Raw genomic sequence first — 21,154 nt, 5'->3', positions numbered from 1 at the left:
GAATTGTTTCATATATTAGTTTTCTCTTCCTAACTAGAGACTCCTGGGAGGAGAGAATTATGCTTTGTACTATTTTTATATTCCTACAGTGATCAGTAGATTGCAGAACCCAGAGTAGGTGTCAAATACATATGAGTTAATAGATTGATAAATACTACAGTTCATTTCCACTTTGCAAATGATAATAAAGCAATATTTCTGCAACTAGCTAGAGCAGATTCATGTCCTCAAAATTACCATTTATAAAATGTTATAAATAAACTTTGCAATAAAATTCATCCCTTCTAATACATTGGCTTAGCTCACAAGCATATAAGGTGCTGATCCCTGCCTTCCAGGAACTCACACTCTCATGAGAGAAAGGCATATCAATAAATTAAAATGCAACGTGAAAAATGCTCCCAAAGAGCAAGGTCTTTGCTTACAAAAGGCCAGGGAGAAAGGAGTACTCCCAAAGGTCTCTAATCAGACTCTACGATCTAATAAGTAACATCCCACACAACTTTCTAGATACAGATCTGGAACTCTTTCTTCCATTAGCCCTTACTGTATAAATAACCAGGGTACTTTAAAACAGTAAGATTTATCATTTGTATTGAAGTTCACAGTAAAATAGAACACGGAGATATAAAATAACTTAGAAACAAAAAAAAAAATCCTCATGTAAATTGTATCTGAGGAATGTAAATTTGGAAAAACATACAATGTAATGTCGTGTTAATGAAAGTAAAGTTCGTTTTTTATTCAAAATAAAAGCCATACTCACCTGCAGCATCTGTCTACTTCAATCACATGATTTACTGTGGTTTTGCTTTTTCATGCTTGTGCAACTCCTTCCTTGTACATTGCTTGGGGACTGTCAAGGGTTCAACTGGCTTTTATTCCAGCCTATCTCTTGGTGTAAAAAATTAGTGTAAGATAAAAAACACTGTTTTTACTTATTTTGCTATCCTAATGTCATATGACAATGTCAAGATCTTGCTGCAGACCAGAGTACACATCAAATGTGTGTCTCAAAACTTTTTGAGCTCATTGGGAATGCTCTTTCTCACATCTCCCTTTTACATTCCAGGGCTTTACTATCTTTGTTAGCTTTGTTTAAAGATCTAATAATTAGATTTCATTTTCTTCCAGAAGCAAGTGAATTTAACTGTGACATAACTTGACTCACACGCATTTACTCTTATTTGTATTATAGCTAATGTTATATTATTTACTTCAAGTTTGTGTTTTTTTAATTCATATTGCTATTTGTAGGTAAACTTTAGAACCATTTTAAATGCAGTAATGCTTTTTTAAAGGTACTATTAAATATGTGAACATTTACATTAAAAATAAAAACAAGTTCAGCTGGTAAATAGTGGCTAGTAACAGGGGAAAGCAGTAAGACTTACAGATCTGGAAAAGAAGTGTGGAGTAGCAACTTTAATAAAAAGTGCCTCAAAGTAGAAGACAAGCAGGAGATCTAGAGGGGGGAAAAGAGTAAATGGGTATCCTCTTTTCTTGACTTTTCTAATCATGTTTGATAGCTAAAGCAAATAATTAGAACATTGTCTAATGAGGTTCTAAATGTGTCTATAGGAAATATTTAAGACAATCAAATTACAGAGAAAAACAGAAATGGCTACTTAACATTAGACAAATTAGATTTTACAACAAAGAATATTACTAAAGATAGTGAGCAATACTATATAATAACAAAAGGGTCAATCTACCAAAAATATATAACAATGCCAAATGTTCATTCACCAAACAGCAAAGCCACAAAAATTAGTGGAACTAAATGAAGAAATAGACAAATCCACAAACATAATTGGAGAGTTCAACATGTCTCTTAGTAACAGACTGAACTAGACAGAAAAGCAACAAGGACAAAGAACTCAACAACACCATCAACCAACAGGATCTAATTGACATGTGTTAAACATACCTTCTTTTCAGGTGCTTGTGGATTATAAACTAAGACAAGTCATATTGTGTTCCTATAAAACAGACTTCAACAGACTGAAAACAAATGAAATCATTTGGAGTATGTTCTCTCACCATAATGGACTCAAACTAGAAATCAATAAGAGAAATATAACAGGAAAACTTCTAAACACTGTGAAACTCAACAACCTATTTGTAAATTATCCATGGATCAAAGAGCAAATCTTGAGGTAAGTCAAAAATTATACTGAACTGAATGCCAGTGCAAATACAACATACCGGCATTTGTGGAACACAGCTAAAACAGTGCTGAGAGGGAAATTTATGCACAAAATTCACAGACTAGAAAAAAGTAAAAATCTCAAACAATAATTAAAGCTATTGTCTTAAGAACCTAGGAAAAGAAGAGAAAAACAAACCTAAATCAAGCAAAATGACATATTAAAAATAAGAGAAGAATAAAATTGAAAACAATAAATGATAAAACCAATGAAACAAAGAGCTATTTCTTAGAAAACAGCTATAATATTGATAACCACCTAGCAAGATTGAACAAAAAGATGTATATAACCAATATCAGGAATGAAACAGGAGTTATCACTATAGACTCTGATGGCACTAAAAGGATAATAAGAGAATACTATGAACAACTCGACATAAGTTGACAACGTTGATAAAATTCCCCAGTTCCTCAAAAAATACAAACTAACACAGCTCATCCTACAAGAAACAGATAGTTTTACTAGTCCTATATCTATTTAGGAAATTAAATTTGTAACTTAAAAACTACCCTGATCAGTCCTCCAAGCCCACAGGGTGAAGTAGAGAATTCTGTCAAAACTTGAAGGAAAAATTAGCATCATTCTACAAAATCTCTTCCAAAAAATAAAGAGGAAGGAACACTTACTGATTGAAGTTAGTATCACTCAGATACCAAAACCAAGTAAAGAAAGTAAAAACAAAGAAAGCAACAGGTTAATATCCCTTATAAACACAGATGTAAAAATTCCTCGCAAAAATTTAACAAGTATAATTCAGCAAGTTATAAAAATAATTATATGTCATGAGCAAGTAGGGTTTATTCCAGAAGTGCAATGCTGGTTCAATATTTGAAAATCAATCAATGTAATATACCATATTAACAAGCTAAAGAAAAATGTATGTGATCATTTCAGTTGAACCAGAAAAGTCATTTGACACAATTCAACATGACTTGTAATAAAAACTGTCAAAAACAAAAAAAAGAACCAGAAATAAAGGTAACCTTCCTCAACATGATTAAAAGCAACTACAAAAAACTACATAACATAACATATTTTTTAAAAAGCTGAATAGTGTTCCCCTAAAATTGGGAACAAGGCAAGGAAAGTCTCCTCTCACTATCTTTATTCAACATAGTGCTAGAAACTCTACCCACTCCAATCAGGCCATAAAAGAAAAGACAAAGCATATAGATAAGAAAGGAAGAAGTAAAATGTCTTTATCTGCAGATGACATGATTGTGTACATAGAAAATCCCCAGGAATTTTTAAAAACGGTAATACCAACAACAAAGTCAAAGTAAAAAATGAGTTCAGAAAGATTGCAGGACTCAAGTAAACAGGAAAAAAGATTATATTACTACATGCTAGGAATCTTTACATGCACTGAAACTAGAAATGTAATACTATTTATAGCTGCTCAAAGAAAAGTAAATACTAAGGTGTAAATCTAACAAAATATGCATGGGTCTTATATGCTAAAAATTCTCCCCAAATGTACTCCTATAAAAATCTCAGCAATAATTTTGTAGATTTAGAAAATATTGTTCTAGGGGTGCCTGGGTGGCTCAGTGGGTTAAAGCCTCTGCCTTCGGTTCAGGTCATGATCCCGGGGTCCTGGAATCGAGCCCCACATCGGGCTCTCTGCTCAGTGGGGAGCCTGCTTCCTCCTCTCTCTCTCTGCCTACTTGTGATCTCTGTCTGTGAGATAAATAAATAAAATCTTTTAAAAAAAATATTATTCTCAAATGTATGTGAAAGTAAAAAAGAAATGAGAATTGCTAAAACAATCTTGACAAAGAAGAGTAAGGTGGGAACTACCACTCTGCCTGATAGTGAGTTTACCGGACAGCTACAGTAATGAAGACGGTATGTTATTGTTGGGGGGATGAATACATAGATCAACAGGACAAAAAATTCAGAAATAGTACCACTCTTATATGCTCAACTGATATCTGGCAAAGGTACAAAAGAAATTCAATCAGCAAGGATGGACTTTTCAATTAGTACTGCAGCAATTAGACCTCTATATGCAAAACAAGAAACAAAACAAAACCAAAAAAAGTGACATAAACCTAACACCTTCTACAAAAATTATCACAAAATGGATCACAGACATATACGTGAAACTTTAGTTATAAAACTTCAGAAAAAAACACAGGAGGAAATCTTCAGTAGCTAGGGCTCAGCAAAGTCTTCTTAGGTTTAATACTAAAAACAGTGACTCATAAAATTAAAAATTGGTGCATGGAACCTCAGTAAATTTTTTTAAATTTTTGTTTTACAAGAGACCTTCTTTCGTTTTACAAGAGATGCAAGAAAATATTTGAAAATCATATATCCAACAAAGGAATAGTACCTAGAATACTCTAAAGAAGTCTCAAAACTCAGTAGTAAAAACCCAATTATAAAAGGAGTAAAAGAGGATGCTCAGTAGGTTAAGTGTCTCAGTAGGTTAAGCATCTGCCTTCAGCTCAGGTCGTGATCCTGGAGACCTGGGATCAGCCTGCATGGGGCTCCATGTGCAGCGGGGAGCCTGCTTTACCCTCTCCCGCTCCCCCTGCTTGTGCTTACACACTCTCTCTCTCTATCAAATAAATAAAATCTTTAAAAAACATGGATAAAAAACATGAAGAGACAGTTCACCAAAGATAATCTACAGATGGCAAGTAAGCCCTTGAAATAATACTGAACATCACTAGCCATTATGGAAGTACACATTAAACCACTATCATGCTACCACCTGCCTAGCAGAATGGTAGAAATAAAAAAAAATTGTGATAATACCAAATGCTGGCAATAATGCAGAGAAACGATCATTTATATATTGCTGGTGAGAATATAAACATACATCTACCCTAGAAGAGGGTAGCCAAACTAGAGAAGTTTAGCAGCTTCTTTAAAAACACAATTACCATACTACCCAGCAATTGCCCCCTTGGGCACTTATGCCAAAGACATGAAGATATATGGACACAAAAATTCATATATGAATATTTATAGCGATCTTATTCTAACAGCTAAAAACTGGAAACAACCCAGATATTCTTCAACAGGTGAATGTTTAAACAACCTGTGGCATAATCATGCTTTAGAATACTAGCCAGCAATAAAAAAGGAAAATGTGTTGATACAAACAACAACTTGAATGACTCTCCAGAGAATTAGACTGCGTGAAAAAAGCCAGTCCCAAAAGGTTACATACCTGAAGATTCTATTTATGTGCCATTCTTGAAATGCTAAAATCAGAGAAACGTTCCCCATAGGTTAGTGGAGAACAGGACAGAGAAGAGAGAAGGAAAGTAGCTAAGCCTAAGAAACTACAAGACAAGGAATCACTGTGGTGATGGAAATATCCTATAACTTGACTATATCAGCGTAAATATTGTGGTTGTGTTATTATACTATGGTGCTGCAAGATGTTACCATTGAAAGAAATGGCTGAAGAGCACATAGATCTTTCTGTGTTATTTCTTAACAGCTGCATGTGAACCTACCATTATCTCAAAATAAAAAGTTAAATTTTAAAATAATTCAATGTAATGGCTATCAGCTTTTCAAATATTAAACACAAAGACTAGATACGTCAAGAAACATGAAGGAGAAAACTATGCTTCTCCCTTCCAAATTATCTGCCTAGCGATCTAAGACGAGAAAGGAATTGGGAGTATAATCTCAAACATTGTATTTTGCTACAGAGTCAATAAATTTTTAAGATATGTTAATCTTATATAAATAGTAATGGGATAAAACAGATAAAAATTATAAAAATGTAATTAATTAATTAATAGGCACAGATGGTTACGTTGAAAAATGTAAAGACATACAAAAAGAATAGATTTTGAATTTTAGGTAGCCCCAAATTAAGGATTCAGTCAGGATAGACACTTTTTAAGTAGACTCATGTGTTTTTGTTTCGTGAAGTTATGCAATTTAAATTAGAACAGATGAAAAAAAAAGAAAAAAAGAATTCTGATATACTTTGCATTTATAAAATAATATCAGAGTTGATATATTTATGATAAATTCTACATACATCACTCATCGTGTCCGCACTTATGAGAGACATCCTCTTTCAACCAAGGTCACATTGTACCAGACCTGCCTTGAGGCAAAACCAAATCACTACAAAATTAGCTCAGGAAATAAATCACCTAACTTCAGTTTTGCTGATAGAGGTAGGTAGGTAGGTAGATTAGGTATCATAGGTAGGGAAGGAGGGACAGAAATAGAGATAAGTAATGCTGGACAGTTGGTTTAAATGTTTGGGCTAAATCGAGTGATTGGTTTAACTGGTCACTTTACAATGTGAACACACTTAACAGAGGAGTTATACAAGGAGCAGATACTCAGCAGCTCCTTTGAGTGAAAGGACTGAGTTAGCATTTAACTAGCCTAGTCAGTTAAGTCAGAACAGTCACCGTGGTTGTGCTGTACAGGTAAGTCTCAGTATTTTTAAAACCATAGATGTATTGTGGATCGTGGCATCAACTTTTTTAAAAAGATAATAAATACTTCAGAAATTTGAAGTCCTTTTGTCACTGGTCCTTAGCAACATTTTTAGATGCTGCATGTTATTGATTCATATTTTTCTTTCCTGGAGATTAACTCCTCACCTCCACCCTTATGCTCGATTCTGTCTTCAACCACCTTTGTTCAGCCTTTCATCCCTTACATTTAAATGCCCCTGCAGCCTTCTGTCTGGTCACTCTGACTCTCACTGATTTCCCCTCCAATCCATTCTGAGCCAGCTATTTCTTAAAAATACATTTTTTCCATTTTTCACGCCCCACATAAGGACCCCATCATGACTTAGTACTGTCAGTCTCGCTAGCCCTTCACAATCTCTTCCAGTCCCCTTACTTACTGAGCCTTGCTTCCGGCAGTCCACTCCCAAATATACTTCACCCCGGGCAAGCCAAGTGTCCTTCCTTGCCCCTGTGCATACCCAAACCCCTCAGGTCAGATTCTCCTGCCATAGAAGATTCCTGGACCTACCATACCACGTCCGCCTTAGCCTCCCTCTCTAACCCCCATTCTACCCATACTGTCACGCCCAACTCAAGACCACCATCTCCAGGGAGTCCTTCTGACTTCCCGGGCCATGTCCAAAGTGAGCCTGAGTTATGCTCAGAATGAAAGCCAGCCATATGCCCCCTTTATTGTCTTCTGACTCATTTTCTTCCTCATCCACTCTCCAGAAATATATTGAGCACTTCTGTGTGTCTAACGTACTTTGGTAATTATAGCGATTCTTTCACATCCTTTAGTTTATAGTCTATGATTATATATTTGGCAAATAAAATAAATCAGGCCTTATCTTCTTTCCCAGACTCCTCAGTCCCCAGCAGGACAGTTGGTATATCATCACCACCATTAGCGTCACCAACATCAAATATTAACGGAGCTTTTTCTACCACGTGTCAGCCCTCTCCTCAGTGTGGGAAGCTCAGAGATGTAAGACATAGCCTTGCAGTGGCAACTCAAGGAGGAAGGAAAGTGCCAATTGCACGGTAAGCATAAGGGTGGAAGAGCAAAGAAACAGGAGCGAGCACGGAGAGAACATGACAGAGGCGGTAGGGCTCTGAGGGTTTCATCTTTTTTCAGTGGATCCTGCAGTGCTCTACCCAGATGTCCTTTTTGAAGACTGATACACCCACTTCAGGCTGTTGGAAACATCTCAATGAACAGTAACACCCCTCACTGGGGACTGCCTTCAGCTGCAGGGACCTCCCCTACCCAAGGTGAGAGAGGCAACTCACAGCCAATGACTGGCTCTTTGAGGGAAACAAAACTAAAGGCTCCTTTGCCTTGATTTGAGTCCTCTGAAGAGCCATCCAGCCTCAGGGATCCTGCCATGATCAGACGACCATCCAGCTGCTCACTCTACCCAATACTACCCTGCTTCCTTCTTTACTTCTTTAAACACGTGGCCCAAGACCACTCTCCAGTGAAAGTTGGCCATGCAACTCCCCATCTCACAGTCTGGTTCCAGGGAACCCAGTCTCTGTTCATGCTGCTAAGAATGTGGTTACTTACACAGCTCTTAGGTGAAATAAAGTTCTAGGTCAGAACACTACAAAACGGATGGGTTATCTTGTGTTTACTTTTCCAAAATTCTCGAAGTAGGTGGGATTTTTTTTTTCCCACTATTTCTACAAAAGACAGTGAAGAGTAGGGAGGTAAAATGTCCAAGATCGCACACATCAAATAGCAGATCCAATATTCAAACTCTGACCTTCCTAATCTTATCCAGAGTCCTTTATCCCACACCAGCTTGGAAAAGTGCCCTTGTTTTAAGAAAACACCTCACAAAACAAACTGAGGGTTGCTGGGGGGAGGGGGTTTGGGAGAAGGGGGTGGTATTGGGGAGGGTATGTGCTTTGGTGAGTGCTGTGAAGTGTGTAAACCTGGTGATTCACAGACCTGTACCCCTGGGGATAAAAATATATGTTTATAAAAAATAAAAAATTAATTAAAAAAAAGAAAACACCATGAACATCAAAAGAGTCAAATTTGGGATTTTATTTTTTACCAGTTATTAACCATGTGACTTTAAGTACATTATTTAACCTCTCGGGACTTTTCTAGGCAGCTCTGTGTCCATATAATGGACCTAAGAATACCTCCTCAGAGCTCATAATATTATAAAGATTAATTGAAACAGGGAAGGCACCATTTCTCATTCTCATGGAGGAATGGTGGTATATAATTTCAAGTAAGTTTAGAGTATTTAAACTGTAGAGAATTTGGAATGTTTTCCTGATCATCTTATTGAAAGGGACCTTTCCTTTTGATCATCTCCACTAGGGTGATCTCTTATTTCTCTGGAATTCCATACTCTGGTGTTCACATGGCTGACACAGACTATTGTTAGTTGCTTTGGAATTCTATAGTCTGTGTGTTTTCTTAGAAATATAGATATGTTTTATAAGCATAAGCCTTCTATTACTGTTACTGGCTTCAATTTGCCAAACAGTATGTAAGGTCCTTGAAGACCTGAATAGTCTTAAAAATCTTTAGACCCTACTATGGAGGGCATGTATTGCATGGAGCACTGGGTGTAGGGCATAAACAACGAATTCTGTAACACTGAAAATAAATTTAAAAAGTAAATAAAAATTTTAAAAAACATCTTTAGACCCCCTTCCTCCCCCGTGAACCTAGATCAGTAAGAGCCACACAGCAAATTGACATATGTGGACTTCGTGGTATATACTGAGTAAACAGATGCCCGGCTAGTCTCTGCCAGCCCTGGTAAACAGTCACATGAAGGAGAGAAGAGAATACATTCAGGCTTCTCTGGAAGACGTAGAAGAAGGGTAAGCAAAGGAAGCAGCTAATGGAAGCATACAACCTACCCAATAAAAGAATGTGAACTTGTGGATGTCAGAGTCTACTTGCACTATCAACTAAATCACTCATTCTCGTGGGTAAGAGTACGGGGGGAACAGGAAGTATCATCCAGTACTGTTCCTTCCTGCAAAACATGAAAACAAAGAGGACCAGGAAAAGAGTTCTCCAATAGAACACACTTCCAAACGTTAATCAGTCAAGCCAGAAATAAAGGCTTTTGCTGAGATGGAGGATGGGGTGGAAATGCTGCTGTAGGAAATGTGATAGGGAGTCAGCAAAAGAATTGTGAGCAGCCATAAAATTAGAAAGCATGACTCTGTACAGATCCAGTCAGAATAGTTTTGTGATTTTCTATAGCAACATTCAACAGCCCAGCTGTGTGATGAGAGAAATAGTAAAGATGACCCTGGGTAGGGTAGAGAAATTCTCTTCCCTTGTTGATTCCTTGTGCATGTTCTTACATTTAAATATATATGACAGAGTAGCAACTAATTAGAAATATTAGCATATTGGATCATAGGTCTTATCCTTTAACCAGAGAGGTAGTATAGCAAAGCTCTTAAGAGAAAAAGCTTGACACACTAACAGCCCCAGGTTTGAATTTAGTCCCTTCTCTAATCAGTAGTATGTCTTTGGGAACATTATTTAACCATACTGTATAAATACAATAGTACATGTCCCTTAAATTAATTGTAAATATTAAATAAAACAATGCATAAAGCATTTAACACAGTGCTTAGAAGTACAGAATAAATGTTAATAATAAATGGGAAGGAGCAGAACTTGAAATTCACAAAAATAAGCACAACTTTCTTTGTAAGTTATAAAAATTAGATCAGAGTTTATAAGACTGGTACTTACCATAATTTGTATTTAAATACAATTTACTTGCTTATTGCTTGCTCCCCCAAATAAACCATAGATTCCAAAAAGGCAGAGACCTTCTCTGTTTTGGCCAAATTATTGCCCAAATAAAGTACCCAGCATATAGGAATTAATTAATCAGCTAACTAAAAGGAGCTTGGTATCAAGCTAGGAGAGTACCACAGAAATATTTTATTAGGAACTTTACCTTGTATGTTCGTATCACTCTACTAGCCCACACTGATTTTAAAAAAAATAAATAACATGAACAATGGATTAATTAAACCTTCTGAATTACTACAGTTAGAAGACTTTCCTTTCCTGAACAAAAGGCAAGCCTCCATCTTATTGGTACTGTTAATCTTTCAGTGGCTTCTCCCTCCTGGGTGAATTTCATCTTCCACTGGCCAGAGAGAGGGAATGAGAGTGTTCATGATATGTGTATACATGCTGTTGTGTGTTCTGTTGTGTATGCTCACGTGTCTTCTCTCATCAGCATAATGCTTTGCTATTGTCAACCAGAGCTGTCCCCTCTTCCTACTTACATTTCTCTCCATTATCCCTAGTTACTCTCTATAATCAGCACCTTGAGTTCTCTCTACAATGTGACCTTTCTGACAGACTCTTGAACCCTCCAATAACGTTAACCAAACAGTGTAATCAGTAGCATGGAAAACTGTCCCTCTTTCACACTTTTCCCAAAATTGTGATTAGAGTATGCAGGCAAGCATTTTATGGTTATCACTTTTAAAGCAAAACTCCTAAAGCATCTTTGAAAGTAAAAATTGTGAAGGGATACCAGATGTCAGGTAGGAAAAAGCAACCGAGATAGGGAGCTACTATCTGTCTTGTTAACTGACATGGTTGTGCCAGAGTTCTCAGCTTTGCAGGACTCATTTTTACATTTTGAATTCGTAAGAAACAACTAGAGGCTTCACATCTGCTTTTGCGAACTGCTGTTTACTGGAGAGAGCTTCTTTAGTTTAACATTGCTGGACTATAAACCAATATTTATTTATTTTCTTATTGCCCTTTCTAGTAAATAACCGATCTTACCTAAAAATGGCTAAGGCAACCCTAAATGTTTGTGAATCAAGCACCAAATGACACCCTGTCAACACCACTGACCTTCCCTGCACACAAAGAATCCTTCTCCTGGACCATCCACAAGGGCACTTGGATCAGCACAGCTCTGAGAATATGCAGCTGGTAGAACTTAGATCACATTTGTTGTGTATCCCCTGCTATTTTTTTTTTTTTCCCTAGTTCATCTCTTGAATTTACCCCTCAGGATAGATCTTAATCTACAGTGGCTTCTGTTTGGGAATTAAGTATTACGAATTTCAAGGAGAAGATTAAATAATTCCTTTTCTAAAAATAAAGAAATAATGTCAAAGTAAAGAGATTTCAAGGGTATGAATAAAGATGTCCAATTGGCTGAAATAAATATTTTAATGTATTTATCTGATTAATTTTTCCAAGTCTCTATTGGTAGTAAAGAAAGGGTAATTTCCAAACTATTGATTTATTTCACCTTCAGTCAAATTTTTAAAAGACTTATAAAAATTTATTTTGGTTGATTTAAACCAACATAACCACATGAGTAATGCAGTTTGGCCATAGACTGATAGAAAACAAAAGTCACCACGTCACTGGGTCACAATCCACAGGCACAAGGGTGTTCTCAGATGAAAGCACTCTTCAAAATTAGGTAAATGCACTCAATCTCATACAGCAATCAACCATTCAAAGATGAGGTAATTCAAAAACAGAGTAAATACATAGTCTTTAGAGAAAGACTAATAAATATAATCAGCATCAATATATCAGATATAAACAACAATAATATATAGTCAAATACTTGGAAAAAATTCAAGTATACTTTCTTTGGGGACAGTATGCTGATTCCCGAAGAGATTATGAATGACTTGGCTAGCTGTTTTGTTTCTTGAAGAACAATTTTATACTTTAAAACCAAAACTATGATTCTGTCATTATTTCATGCCCTTGTAGTGTTTATTAATTATCATATACTATAGATCCTCCCTTAAGTGAGGTGTTTTCTAGGAGACTATTGGAAGTATTATTCATTCAATTGCAGCGATAACTGACCCAATAGAATGCTGGTGCTCTCTACAGTTTAAAGGGGCTTCCAAAGTGCTATCTGTTCAGAGAAGGATTTTTTTTTTTTTTTTAGAGAAACAATAAACCTCCTGAAATCAGTTACATAAGCATTCATGCAAAGTCAAAGTCTGCTACGTACAAAGCACCGTATTAGATATTGAGAGAGACATCCAGGAACATTACATTTTCAAAGGGAAAGGAAGAAATGAACACAAGTAACTCTAAACCAAGGCAGAATATAAACATGATATATTGGTGCTTTAAACAATGCACCATAGGAGGAAACAGGAAAGATGTGTAGCTTGGAGGCTGGGGGTTGTCTTCAGCTGGCGAAAGGGCTTATTTACTATTAGTCGTTACTTTAAAGAGTTTCTTTTGTTGTAACAAAAATAAATGTCATCCAGAAGGTATCACGGACCTGAATAAATGACGAAATACAACCAAAACTCTATACATACCATTGGTGATAGACTCACTTATGGGTCCTCACCTCCCGACAGACAGTCTCGAGCTTGTACACAGTTAACCCTCCCCGGAGCCCCATAGGTACCCTCCGTTCAGGCTGAATCACGTACTGAGATGCACTTTCAGTTTTTAGCACGCTCACCCAGGACTGTTTTAATCACTTGAGTTGTACATGAAAAACTAGTCTTCTAAGTACTTAAGGACTAAGGAAAATGTTGAAAATCAAAACTTTTAGGTTTGTCCCACTACTCATGTCCAAGTGCGCTGCTATATACTCCTCTTTCCCCTTTTTTTCCTATAGAGCAGACTAATAGTTTGCAGAAGCCCTGCTTGTCCACAAGTTTTAAAAATAAGGTCTAAATTGGAAAAGATTGAATTTGCGAGAATCAATCGCCTAATATGCCAATAAAAACCAACAACTAAATTCCAACAAAGGTCCAACAGCCTTCTCCTGGTCTCTTCCTAAATGCTTAGTGTGCAGTTCTGACTGTAATCTAATAATTGCTTTTCTGATCCAAATATCAATACTTAATGTTTATCACCAGAATGCCAAGTTAGATGGCCTGGCCTCCTCCTCCTCCTCCTCCTAATAAGAAAAAAATGACCTAAGCACTAGCCAGGCTTTGATGAAGCAGGGAGTGAACTGAAGGGAGCCTCCTTCCGCCAACACAGCAGCAATGTGTTTTCTGTCTCGACTAAACTTCCACAAATTTGTAATTTATTTGGAAGAATATGTTGCAGATAAGCAAAAAAAAGGCATCTGGAAGCCTTCTTGCCAAATGGTAACTTTCTGGAAGGTTCCTCATTTAGAAGTAATTTCTGGAAAATTTCTTGATTAATACAAATCCGTGAACAAACTTAAAAATGATGGCTTTGTTATTGCTTTGGCACAATATGTTAACAACACTGCGAGTGCTGCCAAAACTCTGAGAGTTCTTTCATGCGGATTATGGTCTTGTTTACAGATCCAGCTGTACTGAGGCCTTGTCCATGGTGGTAACCTAACAATGTTCCCAGTGGGGGTGCCCATTAGGGGAGGGGAGACTAACTGAAGTTTAGTTTGTTTAAATTGAGCAAGAATGCACAGCGGCACTCAGATCTTTGGGGAATGTGTTGGAAGCATACCCTTTCTGGGATCTGTTTTCGTTTATTTAAGGGGGATGTTTGCATTGCTCAAAAATTGCAATACACAAACTTACCATACAAAATGCCTTCCAAATGTTTACTGTGGTCTATACAGAAGTGAGCAGAAAATGCAAATAATACGAGACTGAAGTGAAATGCTAAATGAAAAGGGTAACTGCTGACCTCTGAAATCTTTACTAATTAAAAACTCAAACTACTTTCTGCGATATATGTGTGTGCATACACGCATTAAATATATCCCCAATATGACCATATAAATTAGATAGGAAAGGTAAGCAAAACACATCGAAGAATGTGAATCTCAAACTCTCGGAAACTAGCTTTCATTAATAGGACACTTATGCAAATATTTTCTTTTCACTGCTTTGCATAGATTTGTTTACATGGATTTTACTGGGATTTTATTTAACAGGCTCTAATGACAAAATAAAAATTGGGGTTTTTTCCTCCAAAAACAAATGTGAGAAACAATAGCATTACACATTTTCTCACCTTTGACAAAAAAATTTAGCAAGATTTTGGTAGCTGCATGTTATTACCAAAAAAAGAATTGGGAATATTAATTGCCTCTACGTTGAAAGTAATCTGTTCAGAAGCAGCTTTCACTTTTCCTGCTTTCTGTCCTTTCTGCTAAGAGAGGATCAGGAATAGACCAGTGAGACCCCAGGCTGCTGGGCCCCTTGGCCGAACGCTGGTAGATAAAGGCCTCCTCAAGGGTTTCCTCCCTGACACCCACCGAGAGGCCACAGCGCTTCTGTAGTGTTAAAAATGTATCAAGCTTGAAGTTCATCTCTCAGATACCATTGAGGTCAAAATAAAACTCTTCCTGGAAAACTCATGATTCACAGTTTTTAACCTGAATTCAGTTTTGTCCAAGTAATTTTCATCAGAGGATTTATTTTATACTTGAATCAAAAAGTATGTATTTTTTTAAAAGCACGATTGTCATTTCTCAAAAAAAAAACCTATTTTAATATGTAATTTCACTATATAATATTATCCTGGATATATGTAAGTCAGTATTTTCATTAAACATACCATAGTCTCTTGTTATAATGAAGAAATCTTACTAACCTGTAAGAGAAAAAATATAAAATTGCCCATTTTCCATAAAACTGCTCAGCCATTTATGCCATGCTTTCATATTTAGCATTCCCACAGGCAAATAGTATGTTCTGCAGCTCTGTCCATGAAGATGCCGCCACATGTTCCCCACACTATTACCAAGCTTCAAGATCAGGGATGGAGGACACAGGAATATCGCCATGGCCACTGACTCACAGAGCCATCTTTTTTTCCTTATTAATGATTTTTACCCTTTAAACATTTTTTTTGAAAGAACTATTTTGTATGTTAACAGTTTTTGAATCAAAATTAACCAATAAAAAACAATATAATAAAATGTAAGGGCAAAGAACACAGCCTCAGCCTACCTAAGTTTTGATACCAAGGCTTCTACCCAGCAACGAAGAACCTTAGGACAAGTTACATGCCATGTCTGTGTCTCAGTTTCCTCATCTATAAAAATGGACTGAATAGTGGTAATTTTTCCACTGGATTGTTTCGAGGATCAAATAGAATAATACACATATGGCTTTACCAAAGTGCCTGGAACACGGTAAGCCCTCAATAAATGCAATGTAGAAAACTAATACTGGGTAGATGAGCCATTAATTTTGGTTGAGTTAATTTTTAAATTATTTTTAGTACCTTCCATGTTTTGAAGCAGTTAATAAAGACATTTTAAAAAATACCAAAGACTATGTTGGCACAGTATTACTGCAGGTATTTCATAATTGTTCTGATAATATCGTACAGCTAAATCTGGAAATATTTAGAAACTATTAAGTTTATGAAAGTCAGACCTGACCGAACAGCTTAGAAGCAAGCTTTTCAATCCACTATTTTTCAGATTTCCTTGGGAATAATATTGTGAGGTATATTAAAACAGAACAATGGATAGATGGTGACAGAGTCCTGTGGACCTATAACTAACATCAATAAGGATAAGTTTAATACTCAACAAGTTTCCAGAATAGTGTATTCGGTATGTAATTGTTCTTTGTTGTGAACTACTTTCTTGCATTCAAAGTTTAGCATGTATTCTCCACTGACAACTTAATTTCAAAATACAATTACCAAACGTACGGAATAAACCCTTCTAAACAAGTCTCTCCATATCTACAAGAAACTGCCAAATGCGTCTATACTCTGAGTTTCCTCAAAATGCTGTCCATAAGACTCCTTGAATTAGCACCAAAGATGGCGTTCTGTGTTTCTGGGCTGAAACCTCTCCATACTTTCAATGTTACCTTAGTTGAGACCAAGTGGGTTTCCTAAACAGGCCAGGAGCAGGGGAGAGATAGGGGCGCTTTAGTGCCAATCTCAGGGGTATATCGTTATGCATAAAATATTTCCTATTCATTATTCTTACTTGCTCCCAAGGACACAGATGATATGGGGTCGTAGGGAAACAAGTACCTTTTAAAAAACATTTTCATGTTTATGATTTCCTGATTGAAAAATAAAATCAATGTTTTCATTTTCTAGAGATGAACTATGGAGTCTCTTTATTAACTCATTGGATTAAAGCAGTTAATAAACCACACAAGATGTTTTACAGTACCTGTCAGATATAGTCCCTTAACTTTTTAAATAATCTCGTCCAAATCAGCACCCCCCCCCATTTCCATATGTAGTGATGAGATTGATGAGATCGTGACACATGCTGACAGAAGCTGAGAGATCTGGGGGGTGGGGGGATAAGTTACTGTAGCATGTGGGAGAGCTACTGGGTATGAACGTTTCTCCTGAAATTACAAGTTCACCCAAAACATCGCCAAATCTCTGTGCCTAGTAATACCATAAATGTTTCTCAAAATCAGGTTTTAAAAAAAAAAAAATCTTTCCTCTACACCATTCCTTCATTTTTATTTTTTGAGCGAGTGTGGAGGCCTAGTCAATGACTCTTTGGGATGCAAAGTCATTTTGGAGGAAAAAAGGAAGTATTCTTTACCGTTGTAGTGAATCATTCATAGCTAAAGGCGGCCTTTGTTCTCAGTCACCGGTTAGACTGCACTTTCATAGCCTAGTGCCTTCTACCAGAGCCCCTTGATAGAGTCACATAAATGATGGAAGATGCATGAGACGTGAAGGTGACATGTGCAGTCTCCAGGAGGAAACTGATGCCCCGGTTGCTCGCTAAGGAGCCATCCTGGCGTTAGCCGCGTATGCAGCCATCCAGCTGCCCTCCCAGCTGGAAGGAAGGTGTTAAGCAGCAGCTGTCAGCAGAAAGAGATAGGAAAGGGAATAAAGTCTCTCCAATTCACAGAAATAAAAATTGTTAATGAAAAGCTCCAGTACCGTACCCTGATAGCCGCCTTCTTTGCAAGACTTCGGACTTACTTCCTTGAAACTTCTGTAGCCTTCCGGCTTATCAGTTTCCGGGCGATGCGCTCTCAGCCACCACCTGTGAAGTGAACCAGAACAATCTGAGGTTAATTCACCTCTCCCAGCAATCATACAAGTTTGTTCGTTCGTAGATTCAACAATGAAACTGTTACTGATTAGTCCAAGTCAAAAATCTGCACTTTCGTCATTTCAAAACGATTTAATTACCTTTTTCTAATGCAGTATATATGCTCCATTTGCCAAGACAAAAGAGCTATTATTCAACCCGAAAAAAATATTGCTGTAGCAAGCACAGTAACTTTTAATGTTTTCACTGCTGAACTGTCAAAACGCGAACATTCCCACCCCTTGAAAAAATGGAAGTATGGAACTATAGTATAACCTTCACTTTTATAGTAAGAGGTTTCTAGAATATGACAAAGAAAACATAGCAATTTCAGCCAGGTCATAATTTAGTATAAAATAAAACAAGACATTTAAACCCGAGGAGGAAAAAAAAAAAAATTCTGAGAGTGGTAGAACTATCAAACTATGTGTGCAATTTCCTTGTGCTCAAATTGCATTTTCTCCCTTCAGTGTTATATGGAGTAGGGTCTTGCCCTCTAGATTAGAGACTTTTGCATTAGAGGAAACTAGGTTATGTCTTCCACTGTCAGAGACAGAAATTATGAGCTGGAGTGCATTTTAGCCAGTCACTCTGAAAAATGTTAGCCCAAGGGGGTAATAATTAGAACTGTTTTTGTCAGGTGACTGCATTTTAAGCAGTGATGTGTCTGAGAATCTAGCTGAGGGGTTTAATATAAATATAAATATTTTTTTCAGTCAGCATTGTGGCTTGATTTTTTTTTTTTTTGCCTTGCTTTTTATTTCAAAAGTAAGCACTTTTCAGGAATTATCAGCTAAAACCTCCTGCAGTTTAGTATTATGGTGACCCAATAATATAATATAGCCAGTAGAAAATGATACTCGAGCAATCTGAGAAGTTAATGCATAATACTATATACTAACTCATTATGAGATCATCATGTATTTATGGACACAAATAACTAGTCTGTATACATTGTTTCTAGGAATCTGAGCACAGACATAGAACAATTTCACTTCTAAATTATTATCTTACTTATTTAAGTCATTATTTAATACAATTTAGTGTTGTAGTTACCACAAATAAATTTTAAAAATAGAAATGTAATTTATGGGCTTTCGGAATACTTCACTCTGGTATGGCCCCTCTGGGGTCAGGGTCCCACAATAGGGTGGGTAGCCTAGGAGTTCTGTTATTATTTATTAAGTGACCCAAATCTGAATATACCCTCTTTTGACAAGAACGGATCATTTTAATATTTGTTCCCATTACAAAAGCATTATGGAAAGATGGGGATGGATGGAAACAATCTCTTCTCCTTTAGCTTATAAAGTTTAATAAAGACTATCCTTTTGTTCTTACAATAACCCTCACTTTACAAATAAATGAATCACTTTAGATTATCAGCTTCTCAGAACACAAGACCTTGTTTTCTATAGGTTCTTAAAAACACCACACAGGCCTTCCCATAATAACATAAATAATGAATAATTATAAGCACTTTCTCCGGAAAATTAGCTTACCCTATTCTCTATCACATGAAACCATAACTGTAGTAATTCAAAAGTAACTTATTTTCTGGGACTGTTCTACTTCATAGAAGGACAGACTGGTATTTTAAATATTCCTTCTAAAAAGGGTTCAGGTGGAAAAATTTTGTTCTCATTTATTCTAACCAATTAGGAGCATGACGCCTTTCATAATATCAGGAGATTCTGAAGAAGAAGCTTGTGAGGTGTGGCTGCGTCGCTCCACCACAGAACTCATCGTATCTTCCTCTGCAGCAGCCAAGATGCTCCCGTCTCCCAGTCTGAACCTTAAGTGGCTGGTGAAAAAGACTGCCTTACCTTCTCTAGCAAGGCTAAATCTCTCCTCTCAAGGGACTTTACCCCACTCTCTCTTTTTCCCAAGACGCTATCTGGGTAGAAGGAGATGATCTCCTGTCCTAATAGTGACAGGGGAAGGACTTCTGCCCTGTGTAGTAGCCTCCAGGTGTTCGCTGGCCTCTGCTGGTGTGTTCCCCCACTGTACCAAGTTACGGAGTATTCTGTGCTAGTGTCCCACATGTTAGGTTTTGTACTACCTGGTGCTTGGGGGGTTTTACAGAAGGGAGGATGATGGTAGCATCTCTTCCCAAAGACCTCAGATTCTCTTATCACTTTCTTTAACAAGGTCCTTAGCCTCTATAGCGTCCTTACCCTGATCCCGAGCTCCTGCATTCCAAGGATTTTCTTAGTAATCGGAGATTAAAGAATTTACAGATTCCCCTGATACCCTTGTGGACCTTGGGAAAACAGGGGCATTATTCAGCCCTCATGTCTTCTTTCAGTTATTCCTAACTTACCAGCCATACGACAACATATCGGTGTCATACCATGATAACTATGAGACTTCAGGGCATTTGAAATTCTCCTAGGATAAATAGATCTTGAAAGAAGTAGAAAGCTGAACCTAACCCCCATTCCATGAATCCCACCATTTTAATTGGATTTTGTTGTTGTTGTTGCCACCATCTTATATCCTCTTCTTTCTCTCAGTTTAATTCACTCTCTCCTTCACTGGCTTGATTGTGGACAAGCTTCAGGAAATAAAGCAGATTATCAAGGAGAGGGAAGACAACGAGACGTGTGCTGGAGTGTGTTGTCTCTTGGCTCCTCCTTCATTTTTCTCTACCCTCTTTGGTACTTCATGGGCAGGAAGCTTGCAGAGCTGGACTTCCCAGACTCCCTTGCCGCCTGACTACCTGTTAAGTTCTACCAGTGGCATGAAACTGAGGAGAAAAGAAGCCTTTTTTCCCCAGATTCTATCGGCAGTTTCAGCCGTCACAATAGTGACAGGTAAGTATGGTTCCAAGTCGTACTCGGGTAACTCGGGGCCCACACCGGCAGCCTCAGCCACAGGTAGACTACAAAACATCCATTTTCGCCTTTGGGCCTCTGGGCCTAGGGGTGGGGAGTGCTTCCCTACAGATACTTCTCTCTCCCCATCCGTGCCTCTAGCCATTCCAGTACTTTGTAACTATATTAACTCTTCTCGAAATTCTTCAAATGGATTCTGTTGGTCTGATTAAACACTGCCTATTTAAACAAGTCAATCACATCAGCTTTATTACACTTGTACAAAGTCTACCTGTTGAAGTCTTTTCGGTTGCCTTTTTAACTGGTGGTCCTAAAGAATGGGAGGTAAACTTTTGGAGTAATAGTCACTAACCGTCATAACTCCCCCAAGAGAAGTTTTACTCTTATAAGGTAATGTCTCCACCAGGACCTAGAGGGTATCTACAGCTGCAAATGAGAAACATTAGTTATTACGTCTTGGTTCTTTGCCATATATTTCCATAAGTCACGTGTTATCTATACTCCTTCTAAAATATCTTCAGGTGCAGGAAGAAACACCAAGCGCATTTCTGGAGTCTTGCTCTCACCTCTCTGATGATTCCCCTTGCCTCTCTAACATAGGGAGATGAGAATGACCAAGTTCTACCTTTCTTGCCTTACTCCATCTAGCACACAGA

At 37.3% G+C, this 21,154-nt stretch overlaps 1 protein-coding gene across 3 annotated transcripts in view; it reads right to left on the bottom strand.

Annotated features, from left to right (window-relative positions):
- LOC309861221 (uncharacterized protein) overlaps nt 1-21,154 on the bottom strand; it is a 535,944-nt gene that overhangs the window by 226,993 nt on the left and 287,797 nt on the right. For 2 of the 3 annotated variants that reach the window (XR_014309822.1, XM_082723973.1), the window contains one exon: nt 17,513-17,613. Coding sequence is in view for 1 of the 3 variants with exons in the window: in XM_082723973.1 (XP_082580099.1) it covers nt 17,513-17,613 (101 nt within the window). In the remaining 2 variants the exon portion in view is untranslated. The remainder of the gene's footprint in view (nt 1-17,512; nt 17,614-21,154) is intronic. The other variant, XR_014309821.1, reaches the window with a different exon arrangement.

This window comes from Mustela nivalis (genome assembly GCF_964662115.1).
Source record: "Mustela nivalis genome assembly, chromosome: 3".
NCBI classification, from domain to species: Eukaryota; Metazoa; Chordata; class Mammalia; order Carnivora; family Mustelidae; genus Mustela; species Mustela nivalis.
Note: the sequence above shows the minus strand (reverse complement) of the source record. Positions and strands in the feature narration are given on the sequence as shown.